Source organism: Macaca mulatta, chromosome 6 (assembly GCF_049350105.2).
Source record: "Macaca mulatta isolate MMU2019108-1 chromosome 6, T2T-MMU8v2.0, whole genome shotgun sequence".
Lineage (NCBI taxonomy): Eukaryota > Metazoa > Chordata > Mammalia > Primates > Cercopithecidae > Macaca > Macaca mulatta.
This window is the reverse complement of record NC_133411.1, coordinates 159,348,885-159,366,364: the sequence shown is the minus strand read 5'-3', so window position 1 is coordinate 159,366,364 and position 17,480 is coordinate 159,348,885. Positions and strand designations below refer to the sequence as shown.

At 53.3% G+C, this 17,480-nt stretch overlaps 1 protein-coding gene across 28 annotated transcripts in view; it reads right to left on the bottom strand.

Annotated features, from left to right (window-relative positions):
- Positions 1-244: 244 nt before the first annotated feature.
- TCOF1 (treacle ribosome biogenesis factor 1) overlaps positions 245-17,480 on the bottom strand; it is a 39,988-nt gene continuing 22,752 nt past the window's right edge. For 2 of the 28 annotated variants that reach the window (XM_015141160.3, XM_028849027.2), the window contains 11 exons: positions 17,204-17,314; positions 12,284-12,470; positions 10,055-10,191; positions 8,882-8,995; positions 8,364-8,583; positions 7,749-7,834; positions 6,990-7,170; positions 3,723-4,283; positions 2,149-2,243; positions 1,527-1,581; positions 245-785 (listed from right to left, as the gene is read on the bottom strand). In XM_015141160.3, coding sequence (XP_014996646.3) covers positions 1,555-1,581; positions 2,149-2,243; positions 3,723-4,283; positions 6,990-7,170; positions 7,749-7,834; positions 8,364-8,583; positions 8,882-8,995; positions 10,055-10,191; positions 12,284-12,470; positions 17,204-17,314 — 1,719 coding nt within the window. In that variant the 3' untranslated portion in view covers positions 245-785; positions 1,527-1,554. 28 annotated transcript variants of the gene reach the window in all.

The window sequence follows — 17,480 nt, the reverse complement described above, 5'->3', positions numbered from 1 at the left end:
AGCTTGAGGCCTAACTCAAGGATTCTCAGCCCCTTCCATTTCTTGTCTTTGGGTATTTGCATGACTTACTCTGGCAACAGGAAATCAACCATGACCATCCTTTAGTTTAGATGCCACCTCATCCAGGAAGCCTTCCCCACCAATTCGGCACCCAGGCACTTCACTGCGTCTCTTAAGCTCACCGCCTGACCCACTAACCACAGTCACCCACAGCCTCAACACTCAGGCAAGAAGGAATCCCGAGTGTCGGCAAGACAGTCCCGAGAAATGTGTGCCCCAGATGCACTGGGAGCTTGCACCCTTCCTCCAAGTCTTTTATTTTTTTGAGTTATTTAAAAAAACAAAACAAAACAGAAAACACAACCAAAAGAACTGATGAGAGGAAGACAAAGCCTCGGGATCAGCCCGAGACCGAGTGGCATGGGATGAGGCACAGGTCAGGCCTAGCTGGATCTGTGGAGCAAGGTGGTGGGAAGTCCCGAAGCCTTTGGGCCTGTGGGGTCTGCGGAAGGAGAGGAGGTCACTTACAAAAATACATATACTGTACACATCTATACGAAGCGTCCTGTATTGGGGGAGTGGGGTGAGGTCATGGGAGCTGGTCCACTTTCTCCTCGGACCAGCCTCCCTGCAGGCTCACTGGCTTGGCCAACACAGGGACCCCTGCAGCTGGCTGTCTTCTTCTGTGGAGCGAGGGAAGGTAACAGTTTAGTTCCAGCCCATGGTGGGCAGAGGTCAGCGGAGGTCAGAGGCATGGGGATGGCCACTGCTTGGCTAGGAAATCCCTGGGGGAAGGAAACACACGCAGACGTCAAATTTCCTGACCCTTTTCCCTGGCAAGGAAAATGAAACCTGGCATCTCCAATGCAGGGGAGAGGCATTAACCACAGCGGACATTTTTTTAGCACTTGGAATGTTCTGGGAACTGGACTGAGTCCTTTAGCGTTTAGCTGAGCTTCACATAAGCCTCACCATCGGCCCAGGAGGCGGGCTCTGCATCACTCCCCTTTACAGGAGGCTGGGTGACCTCAGGGCCAGCACAGCCAGGTGGAGCAGCTAACTGTCACCACCACTTGGCAGGGCCTGTCCTCCATAGGGAAGCATAGATCCGTGGTGATAGCTCATCTTGAGCAAACCATCTTCCTTCCCAAAAGGAAATGCCCCCAAGTTACAGGATCACGAGGAAAAGGAACTGGACCCAAGTGAAGGAGAAACCAAACTGGACCCAAGTGTAGGAGAAACCAGGCTCCATCCCAGGGCGCACTCCCTAAAGCATGCACAACGCCTGCACCCAGGGTGCACTCAGTGTCAGCCACTGCCATTACTGTTCTGGATCCTTCTGATGCTGCAGTGCCAGCTCCTGATGTCACCCCACCGGCCCCACGGACCCTTGGCAATAGAACCTCTTTCCCCAGCCTCCTTCCCCTTAGAGCCCACCTATCAGGTCTGCCTGGCTCTCTGGGACAACAGTGGATGCCAGAGCTGTCCTCCCGCCCTGAATGCTCAGGAATGATTGGGAAGCATACCTGTGCCTGGTGCTGGTGCTGGTGCCCGTCACACAGTCTGCTCTGCTGTCTTCTTCTGTGAGGAGGGAAGTACGAGAGGCTCTCAGACCTGCAGCTTTTCCCCACCCACTGCTGCCCCCAACTCCTGAGGACTAGTGAATTCCTCTAGAACAGATACTGGCTCTGCAGGAACCTCCAAGGGCAGAGGCAAACATTCAGCTCTCCTAAATACAGCTGAGGCCCTGCTGGCCAAGGTGAGAACTTCATCTGTGTCTGAGGTGCTGAGGCCCCAGGCCGTAAGGACAGCTGTTGTTCAGGGCTAGCCTGCCAGCTGGGGCACACGCAGCCCAGGCAACGTTTCCTCTCACCTGGAAACCTGCCAGTCTACCTGGTTTCCCTGTGCTGGGCGGGGGGAGTCTCTCCTTCCTTCCCCAACACCCTTCTAGCTCAGGCAGCCCACTTCTGCAGCTTCCACATGCTCAGGGAACATGCGCTGCCAGCCTCTTCCCTGGTGTGTCACAACTTATGACGCCCCCACTGGGCCCTGAAAATGGGAAGGGGGCAGGAACCAGGTCTGGGTGTGTAGGAGGGGGCTTGGGTTTGGGTCCGTTTTCTGGCCTGAGACCCCTCAGGAACTCTCTACCTTTTTCTTCTTTTTCTTCTGGGACGGTGACTCAGAATCTTTGGTTGAGGACTTTTTTGCTTTCTTCTTTTCTTTTTTTTCCTTGTCTTTTTTTCCTAAGGGAAGAAACTAAAGTTCTTGAACAACAGATGGTAATCCTAAGTGCTGGGGTCAATGTTGGGAGGCGCACAGGGCAGGGCTCCCAGTTCTCCCCACACCACCGGGAGCCATCACAACAGGCCGGCAGGGCTGGGCGCAGTGGCTCATGCCTGCAATCCCAGCACTTTGGAAGGCTGAGGCAGATGGATCGCTCAAGCCCAGGAGTACAAAACCAGCTTGGGCAACATAGTGAGACCTGTCTCTACAAAAAATACAAAAAATTAGCTGGGCATGGTGGTGCACGCCTGTGGTCCCAGCTATTTGGGGGGCTGAGGCAAGAGGATCGCTTGCGCTTGGGAGGCTGAGGCTGAGGCTGCAGTGAGCTGCGTTCCTGACACTGCACTCCAGCCTGGGTGACAGAGCAGGACCCTGTCTCAAAAATAAAAATAAAACGGGCTGGCAGCTGTGACGACCACCCAGTGGGGCCAGCGCATGATTTCTGTCCCATCCATGGACCACCTGGATGACTACCATTTTTCTTTAGGTCAACTCACTTTTTAAAACTCCCGCAAATTTATTTTAAATGGACACTATCTATCCGTACTGTAAATGGAAATCTAGCACAGTTCTGAGCACCAAGGAGCTGCATATCCTGCTGAGGGTGCCTGACTCTTGTTCTAGAACAAGCTGGCTCTTCGGGCATCACTGGCATCCCACCATCCAGGGTGATGCTCAAGAGTGCTGCCTAGGTTTGACTCTGGCTCCACCTAGTAAAACTCTGTGGCCCTGAACAGGGTCTCTACTTCTGAGCCTCAGTTTTCTACCTGCTGAGCCTCATTTCTACCTAAATGAGGTCCTGCTGTAAGCTGAGTCTCTAGAGCAGCACTCAGTAAAGGGCCAGTGTTACTACGGAGGGGAAACTGAGGTCTAGAGAGAAGATGGGGTTTGGGATGAGGATTTTGACAGTCTGGTTCCTGGTCCATTCTGCACCCAGGAGCTGGCTGGAGCAGCAGGTTCCTCCAAGATCTGCTGCACTGGGCTTGGGGAAAGAGGACATGACTCCTCGTCCTTCTGGAGCATTCCTGGCAGTGCTGGCCCAACTGCTCTGGAATCGAGTTCTGGCTTTGCCACAAGCTGCCCCCATGACTCTGGACAAATCACTTCTCAGCCTTTTTTATTTTTTTGACAGTCTCGCTCTGTCTTTCAGGCTGGAGTACATATGCGTGATCTTGGCTCACTGCAACCTCTGCCTCCCGGGTTCAAGCAATTCTCCTGCCTCAGCCTCCCGTGTAGCTGGGATTACAGGTGCCTGTCACCACGTTCAGCTAATTTTTTGTATTTTTAGTAGAGACAGGGTTTCGCCATGTTGGCCAGGCTGGTCTCAGCCTCTCCTTTCTACATGGGAGGAATTAGACCAGGTGCTGGCTGAGAGTCCCTCCCGCCCCCGTGGGGTGCCCAGCAGCCCTCGGGGTGGGCCGGGAGAAGAGGTCACTCACTCTTGTCGGATTTCTTCTTCTCCTTCTTGCTCTTTGGGTTGCTTTGATCTCCACCTTCAACCTTCCCTATCCCCTTCTGAAGCTCCTTTTCTGGCTCGTCCTTGGCCCCTTGGGAGCCAAGAGACCCCTTCCCTTTTTTCTCCTTGACATCATCACTTGCTTTGTCTCTCTTTGCTTTCCCCTTGGAAGTCGTGGAGGTCTTTTCTGGGGAAACAAAGGCCTCCCCACCTTCCCCGGCCCCTAGTTTCTTCTTCTTCTTGCTCCTGGGGGTCCTGGAAGCCGGCTGGTCTCCCGATAGCTTCCGCTTGCGGCTCTCCCAGCCCTTCCTGCTGCTCTCCTTGGTGGCGTCCACCACCTTCTTTCTTTCCTGTTCCAGCAGCTCGGTCAGGACCTTCACCACTGAGGCCTGCACCTGGGCCTCGTTCAGGGGCCAGGGTTGGCCCAGGAGGCACTGGGTGATGTTGCTTTGCAGCGCCAGCGTTGAGGCTTGGGGGTTCCCAGCCCCTTTCTTGGGCTTCCGGGACTTCTGAGGTGTGGTGCCTGAAACAGCCTCTTTTCCACCTATGGAGAGAGAATGTGGGGTCTCAGATCTGGGAGAGTTCGGGACAGATCGTAATGGTACCCAAGAGCGAAGAGGGTACAGAGAGTGACTCCATCTTTTCTTACAATGGTACAGAGGGGGAGAGCAAGGCTTGGCGGTCACTCTGCCCCAGCCGGTCTCCTAAGCTCACATCTTTCCACCAATTTCACACTCTGACTTCATTTCTAACTTACAGCTTTTCCCTGTCTCTTTACACTAAAATCTCCAGTTAGGGTAGGAGACAGAAAATGACTCCAGAATGTGAATGAAAGGGCCTGAAATCTATCAATGAAATGAAAAGTCAGACGGGAGGGAGATGGAGTGTGGAGCTGGGAGGAAGGACACCTGGGTTCTAGGTCTGACTTTCCCACCAACTTTCAGTGTGATTCTGGCCGGACCCCTCTCCTCCCAGGGCCTGGTTTCCCGTCTATAACCTGAGGGGTAGATGAACAGTAAGGCTACCTATGATACATTGTAGACTTAGAATAAAAGTGGGGGCCAGGCAGACATTCAAATGATGATTACCCACACTCGGCCCCTCCTGGTCAGGGTGTCCAGGCAAGGTGGGGAGTGCTGGGTGCACTGTCTACACACGTGGTGGCTGACTAAGCAGGTTACTGCCTGCCGGAGAGACTTCTGGTGCAGCCTTTGTTTAGAATTTTCCACGCCTCTGCTTGCCTTTGATAATTGTGTGCTGACTACACGTGTAAAAAAAAAACCTTCCACAGCCCCCTCTAAAATGTCTCCTTGTTGCACCGCCTCTCACAAAGAATGTTGGGGAAGAAAGTGAGCAGCAATTCTCTTCCGACCCAGCCGGGGCAAGCTGCAGCTGAAAGCCCCATGACTGGGTCCCCTCGCCATCTCTAACTTTCCAGGTGACTTGGAGGTCTCTGCCCCATTCTGGGTCTCATGGGCACAACACTCCTGCACGCTGGGATCTGAAAGGTGGCTTGGTGGTTTGGCCCTGGAGATGTTTGCCTGGAGGAAGGCCCAGGTGGATACCCCATGTCACACTCTATGTGACACTCATGTCACACTGAGGCTAGGGCTGCCCCCTGCAGCATGCAGTGAACCTGGCCCCTCAGCCCCACCCGGGATCTCTGGCAACTTTTGGCTCTAGAGCTGCAGTGGGCTGGGCAGGGCAGGCCAGGTTAAGCAGAGGGAGCCCCGGGACGGCTAGAGGCCCAATTCCATCCTTTGGGGATTCTTCAAGATGGCAGGAGCCAATAGAGAGGGAAGCTGGGGAGGGCACAGTTAGCTCCGGCCACCTCTCTCCCCAGAGCCCACTTTTCTGCTGCTGCTTTTTTTGAGACAGAGTTTTGCTCTGTTGCCCAGGCTGGAGTATGGTGGTACAATCTCGGCTCACTGCAACCTGTACCTCCCAGGTTCAAGCAATTCTCCTGCCTTAGCCTCCTGAGTTGCTGGGAGTACAGGCACCTGCCATCATGCTGGTTAGTTTTTTGTATTTTTAGTAGAGACAAGGTTTCACCACGTTGGCCAGGCTGGTCTTGAACTCCTGACGTCAAGTGAGCTGCCTGCTCTGGCCTCCCAAAGTGCTGGGATTACAGGCGCGAGTCACTGCGCCCGGCCCACTTTTCTGCTGCTTATCTGCAAATACGCAGAACAGCAAGGCTGGGGAGGCCCTGGAGCTGTCCCAGGTGTGCCCAGCTGGTACATATTTGACCTCAGCTCCAGTAGGGTCAGGGACAGTGGATGCCCCAGAGGTCGCGTGACTGGAATACTCCATTCTGCCCTCCAAACACCATGTGACTATTTTCTACACGTGCCATGCCTTGACACAGATGGGATACATCAACTCCTGCTTTGTATGGTTAAGACACAGAGGCTCAGAGTGGCCAGGGGATTTCCAAGGCTTTACAGTGAGTGGGAACAGCCTGGGGCCAGTCTATTGCCTGGGGTCTCCTGCATGTGCTGAGTGTCCTCTGGACATGACTGTCAGCCTACTGTCTAAGCTATCCTCTGGGGCCCATGGCCCACAACCCACACCGTTAGCCTATTTATGGAGAAGAAAAGTTGATGGGGATGGTTGGAGACAGCCAACGCTTGCTGCACAAGCCAAAAGATGCGGCTTCCTCTGAGGCAGGGGTTATCCTACCAGGTGCATCAGCACCAACCCGGGCCTGGATACACCCCTACTTCCAGGCTGTCCAGGGCCATGGCAGCCAGACACCTGGGCGTGGGGCCCACCTGTACTTTTTTTTTTTTTTGAGATAGGGCCTCACTCTAGCACCCAGGCTGGAGTGTAGTGGCATGATCATGGCTCACTATAGGCTCAACCTCCTGGCCTCAAGTGATTCTCCTGCCTCGGCCTCTCAAGTAGTTGGGACTACAAGCGTGCACCATCACACCAGCTAATTCAAATACATTTTAGAGATGAGATCTCCCTCTGTTGCCCAGGCTGGCCTTGAACTCCTGGGCTCGAGCAATCTGCCCACCTCGGCCTCCCAAAGTGCTGGGATTATAGACGTGAGCCACTGTACCCGGCCCCACCTGCACTTTGATGAGCATGTCCAGATCCAGTGCAGGGCCATAAGGTCTCACTTGGCAAGGCTCTGGGGGCAGACAGGACCACACTGGGAGGACTGTTGCTGCAGGAGAGCAGGAAGGGGCCCACTGCCCTGTCCCTCTGTGTCCTGCTATAATTCCTCCTGCAGACCTTAACTTACCTGTTTTAGGGGACAACATGCCTGCTGCCTGTTGGGGCTTTGCCTCCTGCTTGCCATCTGGGTCATCTTTGGCTGCCAGAGTAGAGGAAACTGAGGGGCTGGAGTATGGCTTGGGAGTGGCTTTTGAGGCCTGGGAATTGGCTGGGGTTAGTCCAGGGGTCACATAACCTGAGAGGAGAGACTGAAGAAGTCCATTGTGAAACAGGCTGCCACCACCCCGACCCCCGCCATAACCCAGCCCGAGTGACGGCCTGCTGCGAGGAAAGCAGCCTGCGGCCTCTAGGATCGCCCTGCCCTGACGGTGCAGAGTGGGCGGACAGCAAGGCACAGAGCAGCACTTCAGCCCTTGGTGTGTGCCTCCTGAACCCTCCTAATACACTTTCTAGACAGGCACATTTAAAAAGGAAATTTCTTATTAATGCGAATGGAAAATTACTAGTTTTTGCCACATACAGATAGTAAGTAACCTTAAAAGAAATTGGCTAAAGAATGTTTTTGTCTGGACATCACCCAGAATCAAGGTCAATCCCTTCTACAGACCCTAAGGGTTAGCTACTTAGGGCTCTACGAGGGGAGGGAGGCAGCCTGGCCGTGGTCTGCTGGCTGGGCCACATGCAGTGCCTTGCAGACAGGACCTTGCCCAAGGCCTCTGAAGAGAGGGGACCCAGACTCCTGACCTGAGTGATGGAGTAGACAGGAGCCTGGCCTGGGGCTCCATCCTAAGGCCCCTGGGCTGCCAGCCCTCTCCCTTGCAGTTACCTGGGATGGCGCCACCACATCATCCTCGCTGGACTCTGCTGCAGTCTCCTCCACCAGGGTCTCCGTCCTGGAGGGGGTGGGACCTACTGGAGAAGCACAGTATCTCCAGTTACTGTTGGTAGCCCCAAGTGGCCCCTTCCAGCCGGGAGGGGCAGAGCCCTTGAGGAAGGCCCTGGTCTCTCTGCAGGTCCCTTACCCCAATCCCCGCCCCACCCCAAATCTTCCTACTGCTTCAACACTCCTTGCACACTCATCGCTAGTCACAGCATGCTAGGCACGACATCTGAATGCCAAAGCCTTATTTCTAACTCCTGAGGCCCCATTTCTAGTTCCCTGCTTTCCACTGTTCCGGAAACATGGCCCTGGAGTTTTGGGGAGCCAATGAAGGGAGTCTGATACCAAAATGCTGAGAGTGGTCAAACAGCAAAGTCAGGTCTCTGAAATCATTTGGATTGACTTTCTCATGAAGTTGTACAGGTGGGGAAACTGAGGCCCAGGCTCAGCCACAGGCACAGAACAAGTCTGAGATATGGAGCTGAGGCCAGAGCTATGGCTCCACCAGGCCACACTCCACCCTCTTCCTGGCCCACCCTTCCTTTTCCCCAGCACCCTCACCCAGCGTGTGGGCCGACTTGGCCACCTGGGGCCCTTCAGCATCTTCCTCGCTCCCTGAAGAGCTGTTGCTGCTGTCCTCACTGTCATCTGAGCTCCCAGGGGCTTTGGTGGCCTGCTGGCCCTCAGGAAGCTTAGGTTTTCTGAGCTTGTTGGTCCCTTTGGCCTGGACGGGGGTACTCTGGGGACTCGTTGCAGGGAGCGTTCCCACAGCACTGTCAGCCTAATTCGGTGAAAGGAGAAGGAATGGAAGGAAAAATTAGGGCAAGTAAGACCTGGTCCTTCCTGAACACTTCAATAGGGCCAGGCACTGTGTTAGACAGGGCACACATGCAGCCTCTTTTGATCCTCCCAACTACAAAAGGTACTGTAATTCCTTCTTACAGATTAGGCCACTGAGGCCCAGGGAGGCAAACCAAGTGCAGAGGTCACAGAACAGGTAAGTGCTGGTGCCAGGACGCAGGGCCACGACTGCACCTTCTATGCTCCGCGGGCTTGCTTCCCCTGCTCCCCAGGCTCACCCCACGTGAACGCTGGGTCCTGGCAACAGGAGGCTGAGCCTCACTGGCTTTCTGGGCGAGGACCTTCAGGGCAGCCTGGGTCAGTGGGAGGGAAGCTGGGTTCTTCTTTGACACCTGTGGGTGGCAAGAGGTAGCCCTGAGACTCACGAGTCCTCGGGATGCCAGCTGTGCCACACCCTGGTCAGATGCCATCTAGCTGGGCTGAGGGCTGGAGTGCGGACTGAGGGGCAGTCACAGGGGCAAAATTGGTGGCAGGCTTCAGGTTATGAGCTAATCACATTGTCCTCAAGGAGCAAGGGACAGTTCCCAGCCCAGGGCAGGGAAGCAGCTTAGGCCCCACCACTCAATTAGCACCTTCACTGGGGACAATCCCCAACCTGGTGGTCCCCCATCTCTACTTCTTACACCCACCAGCAGTCAGGGAGAGAGAACTTAGGAAATTGGGTATGACCCCTTGCAGAGAGCCCTCAGATGTGGCGTGGCCCTTGCCACGGCCTGGCTCCTCTCCTCTTCCCCAGCTCCTGATCCAGCTGTCCCCGGCTCCTCATCTAGCTGTCCGCACCTCTCAGTTTCCCTCATCCCCAAGCGCTTCCCCAGAAGGCCCTGGTACCTGCAGTTTCCCTGCCTGGAGGGTGGCCCAGCGGGTTCTGGCCTTGCTGAATGCTGGTCACGTCACAGCCCTTGGGGTGGGGATGTGTGCTAAGTTTTATGATTTAAACAATGCACCAGCCATTAACCCTAAAATGCCCAGCTTTTAGATTCAGGCAAGGACCAAATAAAAATGCACCGAAGATGGTGAGAAGGCTGGGAAGAATGCTGACGTCACTATTACAAACACCAAAAAAGGGCAACTTTTGTTCATGGCATTCCAAAACTGGAAGAAAAAAAAAATCAAAAGCCCCACCACGTTGGAAAGTCTCATGAGGGACTCGAGGTGCAGGGGCTTGCTTGGCGGGGAGGCTGTGTCCCCAGATTACTCTTCCTCATAACTCAAAGGAGAAGCCAACACGGGGGTTGTAGCCAGGAGGCCAAAAAGCCTCTGGCTGTGAGGCTACCACCTCTGGAGTGTGGGGGTGACAGCAACTGCAGGCCATCCCATCAGTACATGTGGTAAGTGTGGAAGTAGGGCCCCACCCCACTGGCCTGCACTGCCCTCCCTTGCCCACTAGGTACCTGAGTGGCTGGTCCCTCCTGTTTCTTGCCATCTGATATCCGACTGGACTCCTTGCTGCTGCTGGCCCCAGTCATGCTGGCTTTGGGGGCTATTCTTGGGTGGGCAGTGGGCACAGTCACCACGTTGGTTCTGATGCCTGAAATGGAGTGAGACGGGGGCACATCAGGGCATACAAGCCCCATAGCCTCCTCAGCAGTGACAATAACCCAGTTTACCGGCCTGAGCTGGTGATCTAGAGCTGTGCTCAGGGCTTACAGAGGCATAAGATTTTTTTTTTTTTTTTTGAGAGGGAGTCTGGCTCTGTCGCCCAGGCTGGAGTGCAGTGGCCGGATCTCAGCTCACTGCAAGCTCCGCCTCCCGGGTTTACGCCATTCTCCTGCCTCAGCCTCCCGAGTAGCTGGGACTACAGGCGCCCGCCACCTCGCCCAGCTAGTTTTTTTTTTTTTTTGTATTTTTTAGTAGAGACGGGGTTTCACCGTGTTAGCCAGGATGGTCTTGATCTCCTGACCTCGTGATCCGCCCGTCTCGGCCTCCCAAAGTGCTGGGATTACAGGCTTGAGCCACCGCGCCCGGCCCATAAGATTGTTTACTTCCCTCTCCAAGCCTCCCAGGCAGATGTCATTATGTCATTTGACAAGGTTCAGGGAGCTCAAATGGCTGCTCTGGGGGTGACCCCAGGCTTCCTCACCCCATCCCATCCCCTCCTAGCTGCTCGGGCTGCCACTCCTGAGCAATGGGCCAGAGCACAGGTAGCGTCTCTCCTAAGAGTCCCCGTGGTTATCTGCAGAGGCCTGGTTACATGCATATTCTTTAAAGCAACGTTTATAACAGCCAACTTCCTCACCCCTCCACCCTGAAACAAAACCCTCTGCTTCCTCCAACATGGTGCTGGCTACACATACTGTAGTATGTCCACCCAAGGGATTTCTTTGTAGTTATTAGGAATTGTGCTGCAAATATGTCAAGATGAAAAAAACCTGATGTCATAAAATATCCAGTAAAGGTTACTGAGAGTTAGCTACAGTATGGTCTTGCTTTAAAACACATGTATATCTTAGGTTTTTATAAAGTTAGCATTTGTCAAATGTTAACAGTATTTGGGGCAGAATTACAGGTGATATAGTTTCTTATGTGCTAATCTGCACTTTTATTAAAAAAATATACACACACACAAATATACCTACTCACACACACACATATATATATATATATACACACACATATAAATGTATATATGTAGGATAGAACTCTCACTATGTTGCCCAGGCTGGTCTTGAACTCCTGGCCTCAAGTGATCTTCCTACCATGGCCTTCCAAAGTGCTGGGATTACAGGTGTGAACCACCGTGTCCAGCAGTAATCTGCATTTTGTCTGCTTTCTTTTTTTTGAGACAGTCTCGCTGTTGCCCAGGCTGGAGTGCAGTGGCACATCTCAGTTCACTGTAACTTCTGCCTCCTGGGTTCAAGCAATTCTCATGGCTTACCCTCTCAAGTAGCTGGGATTACAGGCGACTGCCAGGCTAATTATTTTGTATTTTTAGTAGAGATGGGGTTTCGCCATGTGACCCAGGCTGGTCTTGAACTCCTGAGCTCAGGTGATCTGCCTGCCTCAGCCTCCCACAGTGCTAGGATTATAGGCATGAGCCACTGCACCCGGCCTGTATTTTTAAATTATCCTATCAGGATCAGGCATTATTTCCTTGTAAAAATGTTATAATAACTGTAATAGTAACATTAGCCCGTTTCCTGTTGTCATTGGTGGAATCACAGATTCTCAGAAGTTAAAGAAACCTCAGATTGGTCCTGCCTCTCGTTGATAGATGAAATCTCTCCCTGTAACGTCTCTGGCTTACGGATTGCCTAACCCACTTTACATGCCACCAAGGATGGGAAACTCACTACCACCCTGACCACTCGTTCCATAGGCAGTCAACTGATACAGAATTATTCCTTAGACTATGGAGGAACCTGGTCCCTGAAGCTTCTAGCCACTGTTCTGGGTTCCATGCCTGGGGCTGGCACAAAAAAGCCGTGGCAACTATTCCCCCAGAACTGCAGGTCTGAGCCAGACCATAATCAGAATGGCTAATGCAGGGCCCAGAGACCTGGTCCCAAGCCCTTCCTGACCAACACCTTGCTATGTGACTCAGCCAGTGTCCTGTCCCTTCTGGGCCTCAATGTGGGCAGTGCTGGCAGCCCCTCCCACCACTGCATAGGGACTGCGCTCACCAGGAGTCAAGCACTGTGTAGCAGGGATCACGTCCTCATCCTCGCTCTCGGAGGAGGAGCTCCTGGCTGTGCTCTCCGAGGCTCGGGACTTCCTCGGGGTGCTCGCAGCCTGGGCTTGTACGGGGGTAGCAGCTGGGCCAGCTGGACTACGATTAGGGTCGACAAAAATCAGAGGGGGTTTAATCACCTTGAAAAACAAAAACAAAACACCCCCCCAGTGATTAAAGGCTTGGCCAGGGAAAGGAGGTGATGGGGTTAGGGAGTGTTTTACAAGGCAAGGGGTCCACAGAGCTCAGGGGCAGCTGGGCACAGAAGCCATTCCAGCTGCCCAGGGTGCCCCCTCCCACCCTACACATCTGCTAAGACCCAGCGCGGCACTTCACAACTCACAGGAGCCCACGTGACCCTCAGGGTGAAGCCCTGCGTTCAGCAGGATCAGCTCCCTTGTACAAGTGGGAAAACTGCAAGCCCAGAGGGGAAGGGAGTGACCCAAGGCCACCGTGCCTACTGGAAGCAAAGCCAAGGCCAGAATGTCCAATTCTGCCTTCTTTCCCCTGGCTGGCTTCAGAGACAGTTACCTGCTGAATGCAGGGGCTGGTCTGAGCAGTTTTCCAAGGCTGCCTGGTTGGAATATACAATGCACCTGGGGAGGTATTTAGTCTAGTTGCCCCCACCCCAGAGGTTCTGAATCAGCCCTCCTGATACGTGGCCCAGGATGAAACTCCCCAGCTATACACCGATTCAGTTTCTTCAACAAAAAAACGTACAAGAGAAACAAGGGTTAGGTGAGTGGGTGAGAACCAACAGATTAAGACTTAGAGGATTAATAACTCAATGCAGTATGTGGCCTTTAACTGAACTCCATGAGACAATCAGGGAAGCAGGGACACTGACTGGATAGATCAACTTATTAGGTGTGACATTGTATTGTAGTTGTGCTTAAAAAAGTCCTTATAACTGAGAGCTGCATACTGAAATCCTGGTGGATGAGCTGACACGTCTGAGACTGGCTGCAAAGTAATCCAGGGGCGTTGGGGAACTGAGTGGAGAGTTTGCATGAAACGAGCCTGCTCAGGAGTTCCTAACTGTTGAGGCTGGGGATGGTACTTGGGGGTTCTTTATCTCACTCTATCTTTGGGTATGCTTTAAATTTTCCAATAAAACAGTAAAAGAAAAAGCAAACAAGCAACAGCAGCTCCCTGGTATTCTGCAGGCCAGTCTGGTTGTGAACTGCACCATCCCTGAACATGTTCACCGCACGCAAGGGCACCTCCAGGCCCATTTCCTTCCCAAACCCCCAGTTAATGAGAACACACATGGCTGTGAGCCAGGGAGCTGCTTAGGTCTACTTTCCATTCCCCAAATGTCAGACCTGGTGTGAGCTCTGCTCCCTCTCTGGCCAGTAAAGGGCTGGAGGACAGGAAGAGGGAGCTGCCTGAGCTAAGGGAGGAGTGGAGTCAGGTCCAGACTGGTCTCTGCTGCACCATCCTGTCTACCCTCTGAGCCCGACTTAGCACATCTGGCTCCTCAGGGTGCTAAGGTGCTGCAGAGAGGCATAAAGTAAAAAGTAAAACAGAAAGGTGCCTGCCTGAGGGTGGAAGCTTCCCTGGGCTTAGGCCTTTCCTACCCCTGCCAAATAGCCTCCCCCACGGCTGCTCTGATCTGCCACTTCCAGAGCCTTCCTTCCTACGATATAAAAAAGAGAAGGATGGAAAGTGGGAGAAAGCTTACAGTTGAGGGAGGGGGGATCTATATATATGTGAGAAGACAGGAACAGATTGTCGGGGACGAAGAGAAGCAACGAACCCACTGAGGCAAACAATAGCGTCTTGGGATGTTAAAAGCAGCTCAGCAGCAAAAGCCTCCTCTTAGTTCCACCCGCCCACGCCACCCCACTGGGCCTCTGGGCTGTAGGAGGGAGGTGGTGCAAGGGGCTTGGCTGTGGGGGGTCGGGGCGGGGCATTAGTGCATTAGTCTGTAGAGTTCACAAAGGTGGGCAGTGAAGTTTGCCCAGGATGTAGCGGGAGACCTGCTTCTCATCCCACCTCTCATGACTTCACTGTGTGGTCAAGCCCTTCCACTTTCTGCTCCTCAGTTTCCTGTTTAATGAAAGGGCTAGTAGTTATCCTAGCCTGGGCTCATTCACTGCAAGGGTTCTAATGCACTGTGGAAACTGCAAAGCACAGTACACACCGGAATGTAGTTCTGGGGTCAGCTAGGAAAAAACTGATGGGAGTGAAGCAGCAAACCAGCACAGTCTGAACATGTGGTTGTACCTCCCTATAGGTGCTGGGCAGTAAGCACCCAGAGGGAACCCAGGGATACCCCTCCTACCTGCAGGTCTGATGCCTGCAGAACCAAACCTAGGGGATTTCAGGACAGTGCTCACTCCCTCCTGTCAAAGCTGAGCTCATTCTAACTGTGCCTTCATTCCAACAAGTCTGCGGCACAGAGTGGGGAGAGGGGGCTGATGGCCTAGGCTGCGGACCCTGGCAAGGCACATAACCACAAAGGCAACACTCCTCTAAGAAGCTCTCTCAGAACTGCCTGGGGCTGGTTAACAGATCTAGGCCAGCCCCACTCCGGGAGACTGAAAAATTCTCTCTGGGGACGTGGCCTGGAGCCTCAAGGTCCACCCCACCCACCCAGGAAGTCTCATCTCAGAGACTGAGATGAATGAGGCTCAGAGAAGGCAAGTGGCATCACCCAGGGTGACCAGCAAACTGGTGCCAGAGCCAGGATTAGTAGTTCGTTCTCCAGGCACCAGACTGGAGCTCCTTCTAGAACCAATTACGCTAGGCCTCAATTTAATACCCAAATTAATTTCTTACAGGTTTCCTTTTTCTTCGATTCAACCTAAAACTTCGAGAGCAGGGCCTACCTCTTTGACAAACTAGTAGAAGTTGGCCTTACAAAATTATATTACTGACAAGTGAAACTGCATATATTTGTGGTATATTACATGATGTTTTGATACACATATACATTGTGGAATAGCTCAATTAAGTTATTTAACATATGCATCACCTCACATACTTGTTTTCAAATCTGGAAGCTATCCCAGACCCCAGCAGACTCTGGCCTGAGGTCTGCTCTGCACAACGGGGCGGAGGCACAGTGAAGGGTCTAGGAATGGAGCCCAAGTGTCTATCCCTGCCTCCTAGCCTGGGGCTCTGCCCACCACCCTGGCCTCAATCCCTTTCCCCACTGATGGGCTAATAAAATCAGACTGAAACTTGTCAATAGAGAGGTGCTCAATAAATGTACAATAATGAAAATAATCATAATTAATTAGTGAGCTGGGGATTAGGAACTAAAAATCTCTCAATCAGGAAGAGGCTGCAGCTTCCTAGGGCTATGCCTGTCTTCCCCAAAGCCTCCTGGGGGAAGGTACAAACTGCTGACTTTTCTTTCTCCTTTTTAAATAGGGACTCCAGAATCTTCAGGACTAACATACCAATTAAACGGTTCAGTTTAAGCAGGATGTTCATTTTAATTGTGTTAGTCCACCCCCACAGAGAAAGGTGGAGCGGTCCCCTCCCTCCCAGCTGTTGAGATCCCTCAGAGAGGCAGGTGGCCTCGTAAAGGCTCCACCCAGAGCCTGAGGGCAATGCCCACGCCTGGGAGAGGGGAGTGTTGGGGCAGCCCCGGGCAACGGGTCAGAATGTGAATGGCCTGGGCTCCAACACCAGGTCTGTCCACTTGCCATCAGCCATGTGATGCTGGGACAGGTCCCTCAACTTCTCTGAGCCTCATTCCCAGTTCCTTAAAATGCAAACCACAAAGGGAGCCACCCTCATAGGGCTGTTGTGGGGATTAAACAGAAAAATGCAAATACAGGGAGTTACCGATGTTGGTGGTGGTTGTTCTTTACTTTTGTAATCTGTGCTATTGGAAAGTGAGAGGCAGTGAGCACCCTATTGCTGGAAGTGTGCAAACAGCATCTGACCTTACTGATGAATTGGTAAGAACATGGTATGTGATATTCAAGGGGAGGTGGTTCATGAGACCACTCTGGTCTGGAGGTTGCAGAACTCCAGGATCTGTCGTTAGGCCCTGGGAGGGGAGCTGGTGCTCTGAGGTGCCTGGCAGAAGCTTCTGGGAGCTTGGGGCTAGAGGAGGACAAAGGGTAATGCTGTCTGATGGAAGGGCCAGGGTTCACACAGAAGCTTGAACCACACCAGCATGGCTGACTTAGGCCTCTGGAGTACAGGGAGATAAGGTGGGCCTGGTCTCATCCTTGGGGGTGTAGCCTGGGCAGGACTGTGGCTTAAGCTCTGGGTGCAGTGGAGCATGTGAAGGTATGCCACAGGCGCTTGAGAAAGAGTCCTGGGCAAAGCTCATGGGATTTGAGAAGAATCCCGGTCCTAAACAGGCAACAGAGATATAGGGAGCCAGGGGACCAGTGCTTGCACCTTTCCTCAGCCTCTTATGAATCATGAGAATTTCGGGAAACTGCTTCAACTCTAAGGCTTGATTCCCGATCTGTCAAACGGGGCAACACTCCCTGGCCTTCTCACAGTTACCAGGCACCCTTTCTTAGGCAGGGGACTGTGGCAAGTACTTCGTGTGCTGGCTCCAGTGCAGAGGCAGGAGGGAGGCACTAGTACTAACCCCATTTTATGGTTGAAACATTGAGCCTCACATAGGAGAAAGGCGTCTGCCCAGGACCACGGAGCTGTTAGGTGGTAGAGCCGGGCTTCGCCCCAACACTCTGAAGCCTGTATGTTTAACTGTGCACTGCTGCCTGCCTCACAGGGCTCAGACGAATGTCACAATAGAGGAAAGAGCTCTGGAAGCTGTGAGATGCTGTTTAAATATGACGAGATTTTTCCCTATGGGAAAGACCTGCCCTCTCCCGCAAGGCCTGCCAGCCCAGCTCTGACCCTGCAGCGACTGCAAAGAGAAGGCATGGCGTACCTGGGTCAGTGGCAGCTCTTCCTCACTGCTCTCCGAGGACCCCTCCGTGTTCCCCTCTGGAGGTGCTGGGGCCAGGGTCTTGCTTCTGGCAGGTTTGGAGTTACTGTCCTTCTGAGGGGACAAGACCTGGATAAGCACGTGGTCGGGGAGAGGGGCATTTGCTGAGGGGGAAAGAGCCAGCAGGCAATGATCCTCAGGCACTCTGGTTTCCAGGGGAGGCACCGTGGCCCCTTCCTGCACATGCACAGGAATAGCTGCTGCTCTGACCTGCCCCACA